This window comes from Argentina silus (assembly GCF_951799395.1).
Source record: "Argentina silus genome assembly, chromosome: 14".
Taxonomy (NCBI): domain Eukaryota; kingdom Metazoa; phylum Chordata; class Actinopteri; order Argentiniformes; family Argentinidae; genus Argentina; species Argentina silus.
In genome coordinates, this window is record NC_139668.1 from 12,684,861 (window position 1) to 12,698,051 (window position 13,191).

General features: G+C 47.5%; 1 protein-coding gene across 1 annotated transcript in view; it reads right to left on the reverse strand.

Moving 5' to 3' along the window:
• The window catches only part of LOC310815398 (unconventional myosin-XVIIIa-like), a gene marked incomplete at both ends in the record, with an annotated part of 82,811 nt that overhangs the window by 39,210 nt on the left and 30,410 nt on the right, over positions 1 to 13,191 (reverse strand). The window contains 7 exons of the mRNA XM_083685145.1: positions 109 to 172; positions 314 to 414; positions 517 to 659; positions 1,906 to 2,116; positions 2,830 to 3,006; positions 4,193 to 4,299; positions 4,684 to 4,771. Of these exons, the coding sequence (XP_083541271.1) occupies positions 109 to 172; positions 314 to 414; positions 517 to 659; positions 1,906 to 2,116; positions 2,830 to 3,006; positions 4,193 to 4,299; positions 4,684 to 4,771 (891 nt within the window). The remainder of the gene's footprint in view (positions 1 to 108; positions 173 to 313; positions 415 to 516; positions 660 to 1,905; positions 2,117 to 2,829; positions 3,007 to 4,192; positions 4,300 to 4,683; positions 4,772 to 13,191) is intronic.

The window sequence follows — 13,191 nt, forward strand, 5'->3', positions numbered from 1 at the left end:
AGGGAGGGAGAGACAGTTTTGAAGTCACTGTGTGTGTTTTCTTTACTCAATGTGCATACACAGGTAGACAGACACGCTGAATTCCTATACTCAAACTATCGTAAATACCTTGGACTGAGGTATAATTCCAAAAGCACTGTTCTCTGCAAAGTGGTTGAAGTGTAGCTCCGTTCTGCGAGAAGACAGAGACATCACATTCAGGTGAAATCACATGAAATAACAGACCTCGACAACACATCAACACATGCTCCATATGATATGTTTCAGCAGTTTTGATGAGGCAGGTGTACTGTATTGCAAAGCTGATTGAGACCTGAGATTGCTGTCTGCTCCAGCCATAATGTAGTAGAACACGTTGAAGGTGGACTCTGTCTCTGGCCTCTTGGTCACCCTCAGCTTCTCAAGCAGCATGGTCTGAGGTAAGGGGAGAAGACAATAAGATGTGTGTGTGTGTGTGTGTGTGTGTGTGTGTGTGTGCGTGTGTGTGTGTGCGGGCGTGCGGGCGTCAGTGCATACCTGTATTGAGGCAGAGGCCACCTGGCCAGCCTGGTCAAAGTCCAGAGAGACGATCTGAGAGAAGCGACTTGCATTGGCATTCATGGAGGTGGCACTGTTCCCAAAGGCCTCCAGGATGGTGTAGACCGCCTGCCACTTCTCAGCTGAGGTGGACACAAAGGGACAAGGGGAGTTAAGAGGCTGAAGGCTAAATCATTGAATACCTGGCATAGCCTAGTCCCCGATCTGTGCTTCCCCCCCCCCCCCCCCCCCTATATCCTATGACTAACAAGTAATTTGGCATGACAACAACAGTGAAAGGTGTTGGCTATACAGATCTGGGACCATATCTTACCTCTGTAGCATGCTATGGCATAATGCCAGCTATTTGAATGACTGACATTCAGAGTGCTGCTGAAGAGTACCAGGACAGGAGTCCAGGCATGATTCTACTGTACCTGACTTAACACAGGCCTAGATACCATCTCTCTCTTTTTAACAGTCCAGTGGCTGAGCTGCAGCTCTCATTAGCCCATTACAGCTAACCAGGAGCTGAGGCACACTGATAAGCTAATTATCCCTCTTGCTCCACAGGGCTTCATTAGGGGCTCCCCTCATCCATCACATACACGCACGCACGCACGCACGCACGCGCACACACACACACACACACACACACACACACACACACACACACACACACACACACACACACACACACACACACGGAACACTGAGACAGCCACCATCGATCTTACGCCACAAGCAAAGTTTTCCAACACATTAAAAAACAGGGCCTGCTAGCATAAAGCTGCCACTCTTCTCTCCCCCACTTCAATGAACTAGTTTTAACTCGTTTGTTTCTCTCCATCTACTTCTCTGCTGGCTGGCAAAACACTGCACTCAACAACCATTCAGCTCCCATCCCATCCCGGCCCACGTCCAACCCTCCACTTGCATGACTCAATCTCTGCTGTTCTCACTCAGTTCTCTCACTATTATCTGACATCAATCTAAGCAGCGTAATAGAATAATTGTACCCTGTACGTACAGTGCCGTGCGCACAAGAGTGCGTGGAGCTACAGTACTAGACTAATTGCTTAATTAGCGCTTAAGCATTTAGAGCGTAATCACTTACAAAGTAATTAAGTGATTAACGCCACCGCCATAGTCAATGACTTACACTAAAGCCTTTAAGCCACTATTCAGGTTGCCGAATTCCAGCAGATCGTACAGAAAGGCGACATAAAATCTCCCTATAATGCTTGTCATTTCCCGGTGACTGTAGGCTGTACCAACAGTCCACTTGACTTGGCCAGGAAAAATACCAGACCCTAACTAGTAGGCCCTTTTAAGTGATTAGTGTCTGAGGTTTTTCCTGTTCATGAGAAGCCCCGATCTGTGTCTCACCAGAGAAGATCTTGCCAGTGCTGCCGGCGATGGAGACCAGGTACTGGACCAGGTGCTGGCAGTTGGTGGTCTTGCCACTGCCGCTCTTCCCCAGAAGTACGATAGACTGGTCCTGACGCGTGGTCAGCAGGTTCCTGTAGGCCGATTGTGCCACCGCGTAGATGTGGGGGGCCGTGTCTTCACGCCTGCAGCCCTTGAACATGTGCATCACCTGAAGGGGGTGGGGTGGGGGGGTGGGGGACAGACAGAGGTAGAGGGATGGTGAGAGGTAGAGTGGGAAGGGGTGGAGAGAAAGAGGCAGAGAGAGTGTGCGGGTGGGGGGGGGTGGCGTGACAGAGGGGGGAGGGGTGGACAGAGATAGGTGGAGGAAGGAAGGGGGAGTAAGACACATTCGTCATTTAAAAGCACCTTGATACAGCAATCTAAGAGAGCAGCAAAGTTGGCAACAAATACAGAGTTTGAAAGTAATAGGCCTCCTACTAAAGCATGCATTTATGTGCATGTACACGTATTAAACCTCCTCCCACTGATCTGAGCTTTGTGTTAGCACCAGAGGGGAGAGTCTGTGTGTGCGTGTGTGTGTGTGTGTGTGAGAGAGAAGTCTAATGGAGAGTCATTCCATTATGAGTGATGAAAGCAGACTATATTACAGCCTACAGGCCTCTGGGTGCTGTAACCTCTAAATCTCATTACTGTAATTGGATTCCATTGTAATTTAAATTTTCTGGACCTGGGAAGACTATATCTTCTCCATCCTCTCAGTCATCTTTCCTGTTTTAATTAATCTGCCTCAATCTAATCTCTCTTTAACAGAAAAAAAAGCTTTAAGTGTGTCCAAGGGAAGACAAGGGAGATTTGTGTGTCTGTGTGTGTGTGTGTGTGTGTGTGTGTGTGTGTGTGTGTGTGTGTGTGTCCTGGTCTCACCTTCTCAGAGTACATGGAGGGGGCGCTGAGAGGGTTGATGATCACCATGTTGGGCCCAGCGTGTGTGTGGATGAGGTTGCCTCCGTAGCGCTGGCGGAGAGAGTGCATCACGCTGGACTCATTCAGGTAGAGGAGAGACGCTAAGTCCTCAGAGCGATCAAACAAGGGAGGGTTCGCCTGGGGGGGAAAGGTCAAAGGTCATGCAGAGTTCAAAACTGACCCATACAGTAGCCTCAGGGAGAAGTGACACTTTAGGCAGTACCCTCCTAACATCAAAACCACAAATCTGACCTTAGACCAAGGCCGAGAGTTTTTCCTGACCATGTGATCTGATTCGAAATACCTCCAGGCACCAATATTACAGCTTAACACCTGGTTATGACTGAAGTTCCACAGCAGTGGTAGAAGTGTGGCACACACACAGTAGATAGTGTACAGTAGATTAGTATGCAGCAGTGTGAACTGCCACCAGGAACCTGATGCCAAGTCTCTTTGATGAAATTAAAGCAGATGTCATCCCACTCAGACAGGTCCAAGTCTGCACTCCCTTAATCAAACAGATGGTTCAAACATATGATTAGACGCAGGCTTTGACAGCGTTAAAAAAACACCAGTGCAAAGTCACCCTCATCCCTTTACCAAAGGGAGTTAAATGACTTTGCATAACGGCAGCAGGGAATTGGGGAATGGATTTTTGTGAAATCTAGACATCCTCTAGTCAAGGTCTGAGAGACAGTGTGAATAATGGGAGCTTTTCGCTGCCTCGTGCCAAAAATATTTGCACAAGTCCTATCAGATCTGTTGCTCACTCTCTCTTTCGGATTTGGGCTAGGTGCCATGGCTGGGTTGGTCACCTGATTGCGCCCTGCTAATCCTGCACCTGTTCTACCTCTGACCTCTCCCCCAGACATCCTATCATGCCCTAGGCGTGTCTCTGTGTCCTGAATGACCATAGCGACCATCTGGGGTTGACTGCTCGAGACAGGCTGACTGAAAGGTGACCCCACAGCACCCCCACAGCACCCCCACCCCCTCCTTCAGTCCAAGTCATGTCCTGGAACCTCTAAGGAAAATGCAAATCCCAGAACCTCAAAAATAAAAACAACATCTACCTATTATTCCCTTTTCCTTCCCCCAGTGCATCAACATGCAACCCATCAAATCCAACCCAAGAAACCCAACCAACACATGGAAAAATACTGGACAGTATTGAAGGTGTGCTTAATTTAGCTTATGACTAATAGTACACCATTAGTTTCCATTGTACCAGGCCAACTAAATCAAGCACATATGAAGTATTTGGCACATGTAATTCAAGTCCGAAAATGACTTAGTCTGACAGGATGTAGCTAGCAGTCTGCACCTTCTCCACGTCATCCTCGTCCACGTCCAGTGCAGTCCCATCCTGTTCCAGTTTGATCTTCACCTTCCCCTCCGGCAGAGAACCCGCATCCGTCTTCACCAGAGTGGCTATGGAGAGAGAGGGGCAGGGGGGGAGTGAGAGATGGAGATGTAGAGAGAGAGGAGGGATATGGGGAGAGAGAGAGAGAGAGACAGAGAGAGAGATGCATAAAAACATCTTGCTATGGCTGTGATTAATGTCTAGACCCATTCTAAAAGCCATTACCATGTAAATGTGCAGTTAAACGACAGATCGGATCAGCACCCAATTTGTAAACACTATCCTCATGTTTTCGAAGCATACAATGGAAAGCACTTGGAGCTTCTCATAAGAGCAATAAGTTATCATAATTGTTAATCATTACTGTTATCCAAGGCCATGTTTGGTCAACAAAACCACAAGAAACAATGCAAGTAAGTAGGCCTTCTGTAGCTCCAGATGACTGTACTTACCCAGGGAGAAGCCCTCCTTGTGGACCAGCCACAGCTTCTCTGAGCCATACCATGCCTGCTCTGCTGCTATCTGTTCCTCTGTCTTCACCTGTAGAGAGGAGGGAGGAGAACGACAACAGTCAAACAAACACTTGCAGGAGAGCAATGACGACCCTACGGCCAGGTAACTCACCTGGCTCACTAGGCCATTTTGAGGCAGAACCACTACAAACATGTACACACCTTGGGGTTTAACAGCCAGGAGCCAAATTGTAGAGGCAGTGTAAAGACTAGATTTGTGGTCGAGCACCGAGGTCCTGATATCAATAATCAGTGGTATAGAGACCAAAAGTTAGTTGATTGTGTTTAGACTGAAGGTTCCCTGGACTTTGCGAAGTGAACTTTGCTTGGCTGAGTGGCCAGGCAGACAACAGCCCTCTAGACCATACGGTGAGCAAGCAGTGGATCTGGTGATAAGAGGCACATCAAGCTTCAATGGAGCTGGCTGTGATAAAAATCAGTTTGGGAAAAAGATTCTTTGGAGGAGTCAGAGGTCACAGATCACAGCACAGCTAGCCATTTCTACAGCTCCGCAGAGGGTTGTCTGGAAACGCCTGACTGCTCTGTGTTACAACGCTTGACCCTGCCTCTCACAGTCCACTGGGCATGCTGTGTGTGTGTGTGTGTGTGTGTGTGTGTGTGTGTGTGTGTGTGTGTGTGTGTGTGTGTGTGTGTGTGTGTGTGCGCTTCCGTGCGTGCGTGCGTGTGTGCGTATGTGTTATTTGACAGGCAACATGAACTGTCAGTGACCTGAATCCAGACAAAGACATTGTGACACATCAATGTGACAAACCACGGGTTGGGAGGGTGAGGGGGGAATCCTAGGGATTAACTGTATTCAGGGCAATCAAGACATTCAATACATTAAAACGTAAAACATAAACACACATTAAAACACATACAAAATACACATTCAGTGACAGATGTAGGTCTGTGAAATCATTAATGATTAATAACAACTTGTTGAGTATAAGCCACAAGCAGATTGTGTGGTTTATGCCACTCCTGTCTTTCTGTCACCTCAATGGCACACTCCAGTCATGCATGTCATCAAAGACAAAAACCTCTGATGATACTTTTGACAGAGCAGAATACAGACAACCCCACAAAAACCTAGAACTAGCCTCTTTATCCTCCTCCGCCTCCTCATCCTTAAAAGAGGTCAAAGCATTAGATTCTGTTGCTTTGTTGCTGTTTTACTTGTATCATTTTGTGAGGTTGTACAGTATTCTACATAGTGAACACATGTGGGTGGCTGTGTATGAAAAATAGGAATACATGTTTGGGAGAAACGGTGGGCACAGCAAGGCACTCCAATCCACAAACAGTACATTATGCACATCACGCCACGGGCAGTGAGGGGAGGGTGGTGAGATGGGGGTGGGTTTGGGATGGTGAATTATACACAGGCACAGCAAAGGCCAGACCTTAGGTTGTTGTGCGGCGGCATGGGCCGCCTGTAGGAGAGCCACGGGGTCCTCATCCACCTGACCCTGGAGGACGGCAAGCATGAGGGAGGAGGGTCAAAAGTCAAAGTTAGAGATGAACCACAGAGATGGCCTTACAACCACCAGAAACATTGACCAACAGTGGGGTGGAGAGAAAACAGCACAGTGGTTGCAGTGGCCTGTTGGAGAGAAATATCCGCTTCAGTCATTTACAGGCCTCTGGTCTGGACCAATTACCAAACCCTGAGCTAATCGGTACACACACAAACAAGTAATAACTAGGCCTAATTCTCCAACATGTGAAGCTTTAAGAGGACCAGTTACACACTATGATGATTATAAATGGTTGTTGCAACAGGGCACTTTCAGACAGCTTTAAGCCACTGTTTCCATTTGAGGTAACAAATACATGATGTAAGGTTCAAAGAGTCAGGGTCGAGGGAGAAAGGCTGCAGTTGGGTGGATGGGATGGGGAAGAAAGTTGGGGGAGAGAGGTGGGGGACGGGAGCAGAAAATTATGAAAAGGTAAGGTGAACGGGGAAAACTCTACAATGTTCAAATGACCCTTCAAATGACCCTTCCCCCGATGGGACAAATGGCTGTGATCTTTTACGAGGTCTCAAAAATGTGGGAATGCGGTGGTGTTGTCTGAATAGATAGGATGCAGCTTCAGTGGTTCTCTTTGCAAACAGCTCCTAATTTAAATACTGTGGTTGTATAAAAGTGGGATATAAAAGCAGAATGCAGTGAATAAGTCTTTCTCTTTCCTTTCCTCTTGGTGTCATGTGTTCTGTCCTTGTCTCTCTCTCTCTAGCTCTCTCCCTATCTGTCATTTACCATTGAGGGTAGAATGTTACATTTTTCAATGAAGTATTAGTAAAGCCTCATTTGATTCATTCTATTTGATTCCATTCTTGCACTAATCAGCACAAACTCAACCATTCTTTGCACATAGTATGAATTAAATTACCTGGAGTCAGATTATTAATATTAAGTTATTCTTTGCTATTAACAATATATCGCCAAATTTCCTTGAAAAGGCTCCGTATTGTAACTGCCATCCTATTAGGCCCTACAAAGGCTCTATGTCTGTGAGATGACATAATGCATCATGACACACAGACCTGTCATAGAGAGAATCTGAGAGGAACACCTGACAGCCATAAATCACCACAGACACACTCTCAGAACCAGATGCACCACAGTCCCACCTGCTGCCATTCACTCACACTGTAGCTGGACACTAGGGAAAATATGCAACCATCTTAGTCAGGGAACCATTCCAGCGCCATGCCATTAAGTTAAAGGGAACAGAAGAATATAAAACTCAAAACTGGACTTCTACCACACTATGTTAAAGTTTCAGTCCAGATCCAGCAAAATGTAGGAGGAACACACCAGTATTGAACATGGGGACACTTTGTGGTCAGGGAAGAACCAAGCACAATAGGGGTAATATCTAACATCAACAGGCAGGAAGAGATTGGGGGGTGGTTGTGATTAGAAGTAGAACCCAGGCTTACGCTCCAACACGCCACGCGAGCACACACTCCAGCCAGTACTCCAGAGGGGGAGCGGGCCCCTGGGAGACACAGTACCTGAGGTGCAGCCGAGACCAGGGCGGGGGCGGGGGCAGGAGCTGGAGCACTGACCACCGGCTCCAGCTTACCATACAACAGCCACAGATACAGCCAGCCGTAGCCAAGAAGGAATGAGTGAGAGAGAGAGAGACGGGGGGGAGAGAAAGAGGGTGGGGGAGAGATGGAGAGAGAGAGAGAGAAAGAGGTGGAAGAAAAATAGATAAGAAACTAAATATCAAACGTGGAATGTTTGAAAAGTGACAAAACAAGTTGGCAGAGAGCAGTGTTGAAGTCTAACAGAAAATGAGCTTCAGAAGTAGTGGAAATTTGCAATATTTCTTAAAGGGAAACATCAGTAAAATTCCCTGTCTAGCTTGTCATGCATGGATATGACCCAAACATATGAACCTGTACTTTTAAAGGAATGTGCCAACAAACAAAAATAGTGTGACAAAATACTGCACTCAAAATAAAGATTTCACATAGGGAAGGTTAGAAAATAAGAAAGAGAGAGGGAGAATGATGCACTGCTAATAGAACAATGGAATGAAGCACCACTAGATTGGAGTTTTAATGAGGTGTTAATCAATGTGTCCTGTTGAAATGAATAAAGGAGAAGAAGTACTGGAGGAGTAAGATGGAAAAGGCAAGAGAGTGGCACACAAATTAAGATGGCTGTGTGTGTGAAAGAGAGAGGGAGGGAGGGAGGGAGGGAGGGAGGGAGGGAGAGAGAGAGAGAGATGGGATTTCATTCAATGACAGGTCACATTAGTACACCACCTGTTCCAGTAAATGTGTGATATCCCCATTCAGCAACCTTTCCAGTGCTTGGAAATCCCTTCAACAATGTCTTCAATATGTGTCAGCCTTACATTTCTCCAATGCAGCTCACTAATCAAAGTATGCCGGCATGAAAGCCAACGTGATTCTGTGATGGTTTTGTGTCAACGGGTTCTACAGCTACCTTCCCCGGACCACATGAGAGCAGAGGCACATACCGTAGGCAGTCCACAACACGGAAAGATAATAATAGAGAGGGGGGGGGGCTGACACAGAGACAGGCAGGCAGGCAGATAGAGAAAGTCAGCAGCAAGAGAGCAGAGGTAGAAGAGAGACAAGAGACAGGAGCGGAGTCATTACAGGCGCAGTGAAGATCCTTTCCAGGCGTCTCTGAGCCTCTTCCGTGGGACTGAGTGGCGCCTCCTAGAGGTCAGATCACCAACAGGTTGAGTCACAGCCCAAAAAAGCTAAGCTCTAAAACGAACTACTTTCAAAGCGCACAAAGTAACAAAGACAACAGTTATTTCTGTTTAGTTCTGAGCTATGAGGTGTTAGCTAGATCCATGCCAATGCTTTTCTCACATTCTCACACGATTACAGTCCTCGCTGCAATAACAGTCACTTGACTGCTGCAGGATACACACACAAACACACACCTGATGGGTTATGGTTGGGGTGCTGTTTGATGAAACCTTCAATGGAGTGGGCCTCCCAACTGAGGCAGAGGACAGACGAGAGGGTGCCTTAACCTTCAAACACACACACACACACACACACACACACACACACACACACACACATACATACATACACACATACACACCCACAAGCAAATCACGTGACACATCCACACACAAAGGCAGTCCATCAGATTAAAAAGAATTACAACCACGCTGAACAAACACCACAAACCATGCTCGAGCTCAGGCCAACTCAAATGTCAACTAATTCAGATCCCAAAGCACAAGGCTAAACAAAATTAAGTACAACTAGCCTGGACAACAATGCACAGACACAACTTTAGGCTCTGACAACTAACAGCAAACTCACAAAGCCACTGTAGCGGTCAAAGGCAGCTTGTGGTGGGGCTCTGCCGTAAACAAAGACCCTGAGAGGCCGGTAATTGCAAAACAACTCGGCGAGAGGTAGCAGAGAGCTGGCCTTTTTACCATATCTGCCATCTGCAAAGTAGTCTAGATAGTTCTGTTATCCCAGCACCTAGCCATGGCGGCTGCAGGGCTGCTTTGAACTGTTATCCAACAAAGCAATACCGCCATCCATAATTGGCTCAGTAGGGTCTCCCAGGAACCCCAGGCAGCGGCGAAGCCACACTCCGCCTGGATCTGGTTTTCCCTCTTTTGGAAAAAAAAAACCCTACTGCCTAACCTTAATAAACAAGACTTCGGAGATGCCTATGACAGCAGGGTCTCGGTGGGCTGAGGCTCGCTACTGAACTTGTTTGTTTTGGTGTGACTTGTCTCAGCAGCGCCTTAATGTCTCAGAGGAGTTGTGAGGGAGGAGGGCTGCAGGAGACGAGGCCCCATACCCACGAGAAGCTCAGACAGAGATGGAGCTAATGCCAGAGCAGAAAACACAACAAAGGCCTCATCCCCATGAGACTGCCGCCTTTAACAACAGAGAAACTCACTGACTTGGAATAAATTTGAAAGTTCTGGAGAGAACATAAGTTCAACTGGGAGTTAAAGGCCCACATTAGTCATTTAGACATTTTTAGCTGATATATGACATCCTGGTGCTGCACGATGTTATTGCACAATGATTCAAGTCAGAAAATTGCCAGGTTAAAGTATGCATATTTTTGACAATACATTCTATTTTCTTAGCTCCTCCTAAAACGATTTCCCACGTGCCGTGACGTATGACATAGTAATATACTTTATAATCAAATATAACCCATCACAGGCTTTTTTGTGGCTGAGTCGGACAACCTTTCGACACATTTTACTGAGAATTGCTCCTAGCTATATCTTGTGTTCCTTTCACCATTAGCTCTGTGAATGACTAACATCACCACTCGGCTTGTCCATTCTTTGAGTATTTTTTTTCTCAAGAAAAGCCAGGGAAAAAAACTGGCACGCGTGGGACTTTAAGGACAATTTGACAAGAAAGGCCATTAGGGACCCCAAAATGGCCAGTTTGTTGACAAGTTGATTGCTCCATATGTGAGAAAAAAATGGTGTTAGCTAGTGAAAACAACCCCACACAACAAAACAAGGGTTAGTGTGGAAAGTGAGTGCTTTTATTTCAAACACATATATTAGCAGTTCCAGATCCATTTTTCACACCATGGTCTCACATTTGGTCCATGCATGACAAATATGGACAATACCTCAGGTTTCCTGACTGCTGGCTGTTTGGGGGCTGGGATGAACCCTGGAGGAGGAGACATGGGGTTCACCTTGGGAAGGGGAGGGACAAAGCCTGCGGAAGGGGAGAGTGGTGAGGGTTTTGGGGCTGGGGTGGAAGCTGTAAGGGGAGTAACAGGGGAAGGTTTTGGGGCGGAGACAGACGCTGAAGGGGGTGTTACAGGAGTGGATTTGGGAGCTGGTACGAATCCTGCAGGAGGGGACAGGGGGGTTGATTTTGGTGGTGGGACGAACCCTGAAGGAGGGGAAAGGGGGGAAGATTTTGGAGGTGGGACGAATCCTGCAGGTGGGGAAAGGGGTGTTGATTTTGGAGGTGGGACGAATCCTGAAGGAGGGGACAAAGGGGAGGATTTAGGGGCTGGTACAAAGCCTGCAGGGGGGGAGAGGGGAGAAGTCTTTGGGGTAGGGAGGAACCCTGAAGGCAATGATTGGGGATATCTGGTGGGGTTTGAGGCTGCAGCAGAAGCATGAAGAGGCGCTATAGGAGGAGCAGCGGACACTGTAGTCATGTCCTCCCGTTTTGAAACCAGGTCTCCTCCGATCTTCGGCTCTGATTTCACCTCAACGGACATAGGGCTCCTCTCTTTTTCCACTTTTCTCTCCTCTTTCTTCTCCTCTTCCTCTGCTTTTTCAGGCGGCTTATCCTTGTGTGTGCGAGGGCGGTCCTTGGTTCTGCCACGACCCATCAGGCTGGTCAGCCCTACTGATATGTGGTCCTTCTCATCCTTCTTGATAGTGTCGTGCTTGAAGGAGAACACCGGCATCTTGGGGGTCTTGGGCACAGACGTGGGTGCTGGTGTTGGCACCTGTTTGAGAGCTTCTAGGGCAGGTTTGGCCGGCTCTGGGACCGGCTTGCTTGGCACCTGGATAGACATAGCGAGTCCTGGAGTTTCCTCCTGGTCTCCAGGCAGTACCTTCCTCACCACACGGCGTACCACCTTCACAACCTTCTTACGGGTGAGAGTCTGGTCCTCTGTGAGCTCGGGCTGGCTGGCACTGCTGTCCCTAAGCTTGGCAATACCATTGGCGCTGCCGTTGACAGCACCATGTGGTTTACTGTCTCCGTTCAGCACTGGCTCAAGCCTCATGGTAGCACTGGGCGGTTCCGGACTTCGAAAACGCTCCGGCATCTTAGACGAAGGCTCAGGGCTTTTGAAACGTTCTAGAACCTTGGCAGGCGCCCGTATCCTGGGGGGCGAGGGGCTCCTGAGCCGGACCCCAGGCTGTGGCATGGGACTTATGGCATCAAGCAGGCCCCTGCCTGGCTCCAGACTGGGCACGGACTGGGAGCGGCTACTCAGACTGCCATCGCTGTCAGACTACTCACACAACATGGAGGGAGAGAGCAGAGCAGCAGGAGATATGAGAAGATATCAACACAGGGAAATACACATGACCCCGCCCAGTCTATGCTGAACACAATTAACAGAAGCAAAAAAAAACTCAGTTTTTAGGGTTATGACACAGTTTTAATTATACTGTATGAATTACAGTATGTGTATAATGACGTCAACTGTCATTTGCAATATTTTTTGTATTTTTTCATTTAACCTTTATTTAACCAGGTTAGTTTCTTTGGGATTTAAAATCACTCTTACAAGAGAGACCTGATCCAAGACAGCAGCAGTATAGTGGCAGACAATCTATCCTTTGACACCCAGAGGATAGTGTTAGTCTCCTGGGTAGCTGGGCTGTGTTGTGCTGAGCTATCTTTACAGCATGCAGGTGGTCGAAATGCTGATTGCCCATACATAATTTAAGCTACACCACGCAACTTAATAGCCCTGCTGTCTCTAGGGGACTATTAGCTCTAATGCTAGCATGAGTTAACACAACAGTACACAGTTCCTAGTCCTACAGTTTAGACACTACGACAGGGTGAGAAATGCAGGTAATGCTCCCGTATGGGTTTCTTGAAGGGATCACAGATTTCTATAGACTGTTGCTTTAAGTGTGCTTGTTTGCTCTCGTGATAACAAAAAACCATATCACCACATTGGTGAATTGTTTAACCTAAACTGAAAGCTGATTGAAATTGACCAGTGAGTGTGTGTGTGTGTGTGAATGGGTATGGTTGGTGTTTTGTACTGCTCAGCTAGCAGCCACATGCCTGACCAGCTCCTGAAATAGCACTGGGGGGTTTTATTAAAGAGGGGGGGGGGGCTTAAATCTGAGATAGCAGAGGTGCCTACGAGGCCTTACTGTACACACACACACACACACACACACTCTGAACTCCCTAAGCATTTCACTCCTGAGCATCTGTCATCCTGT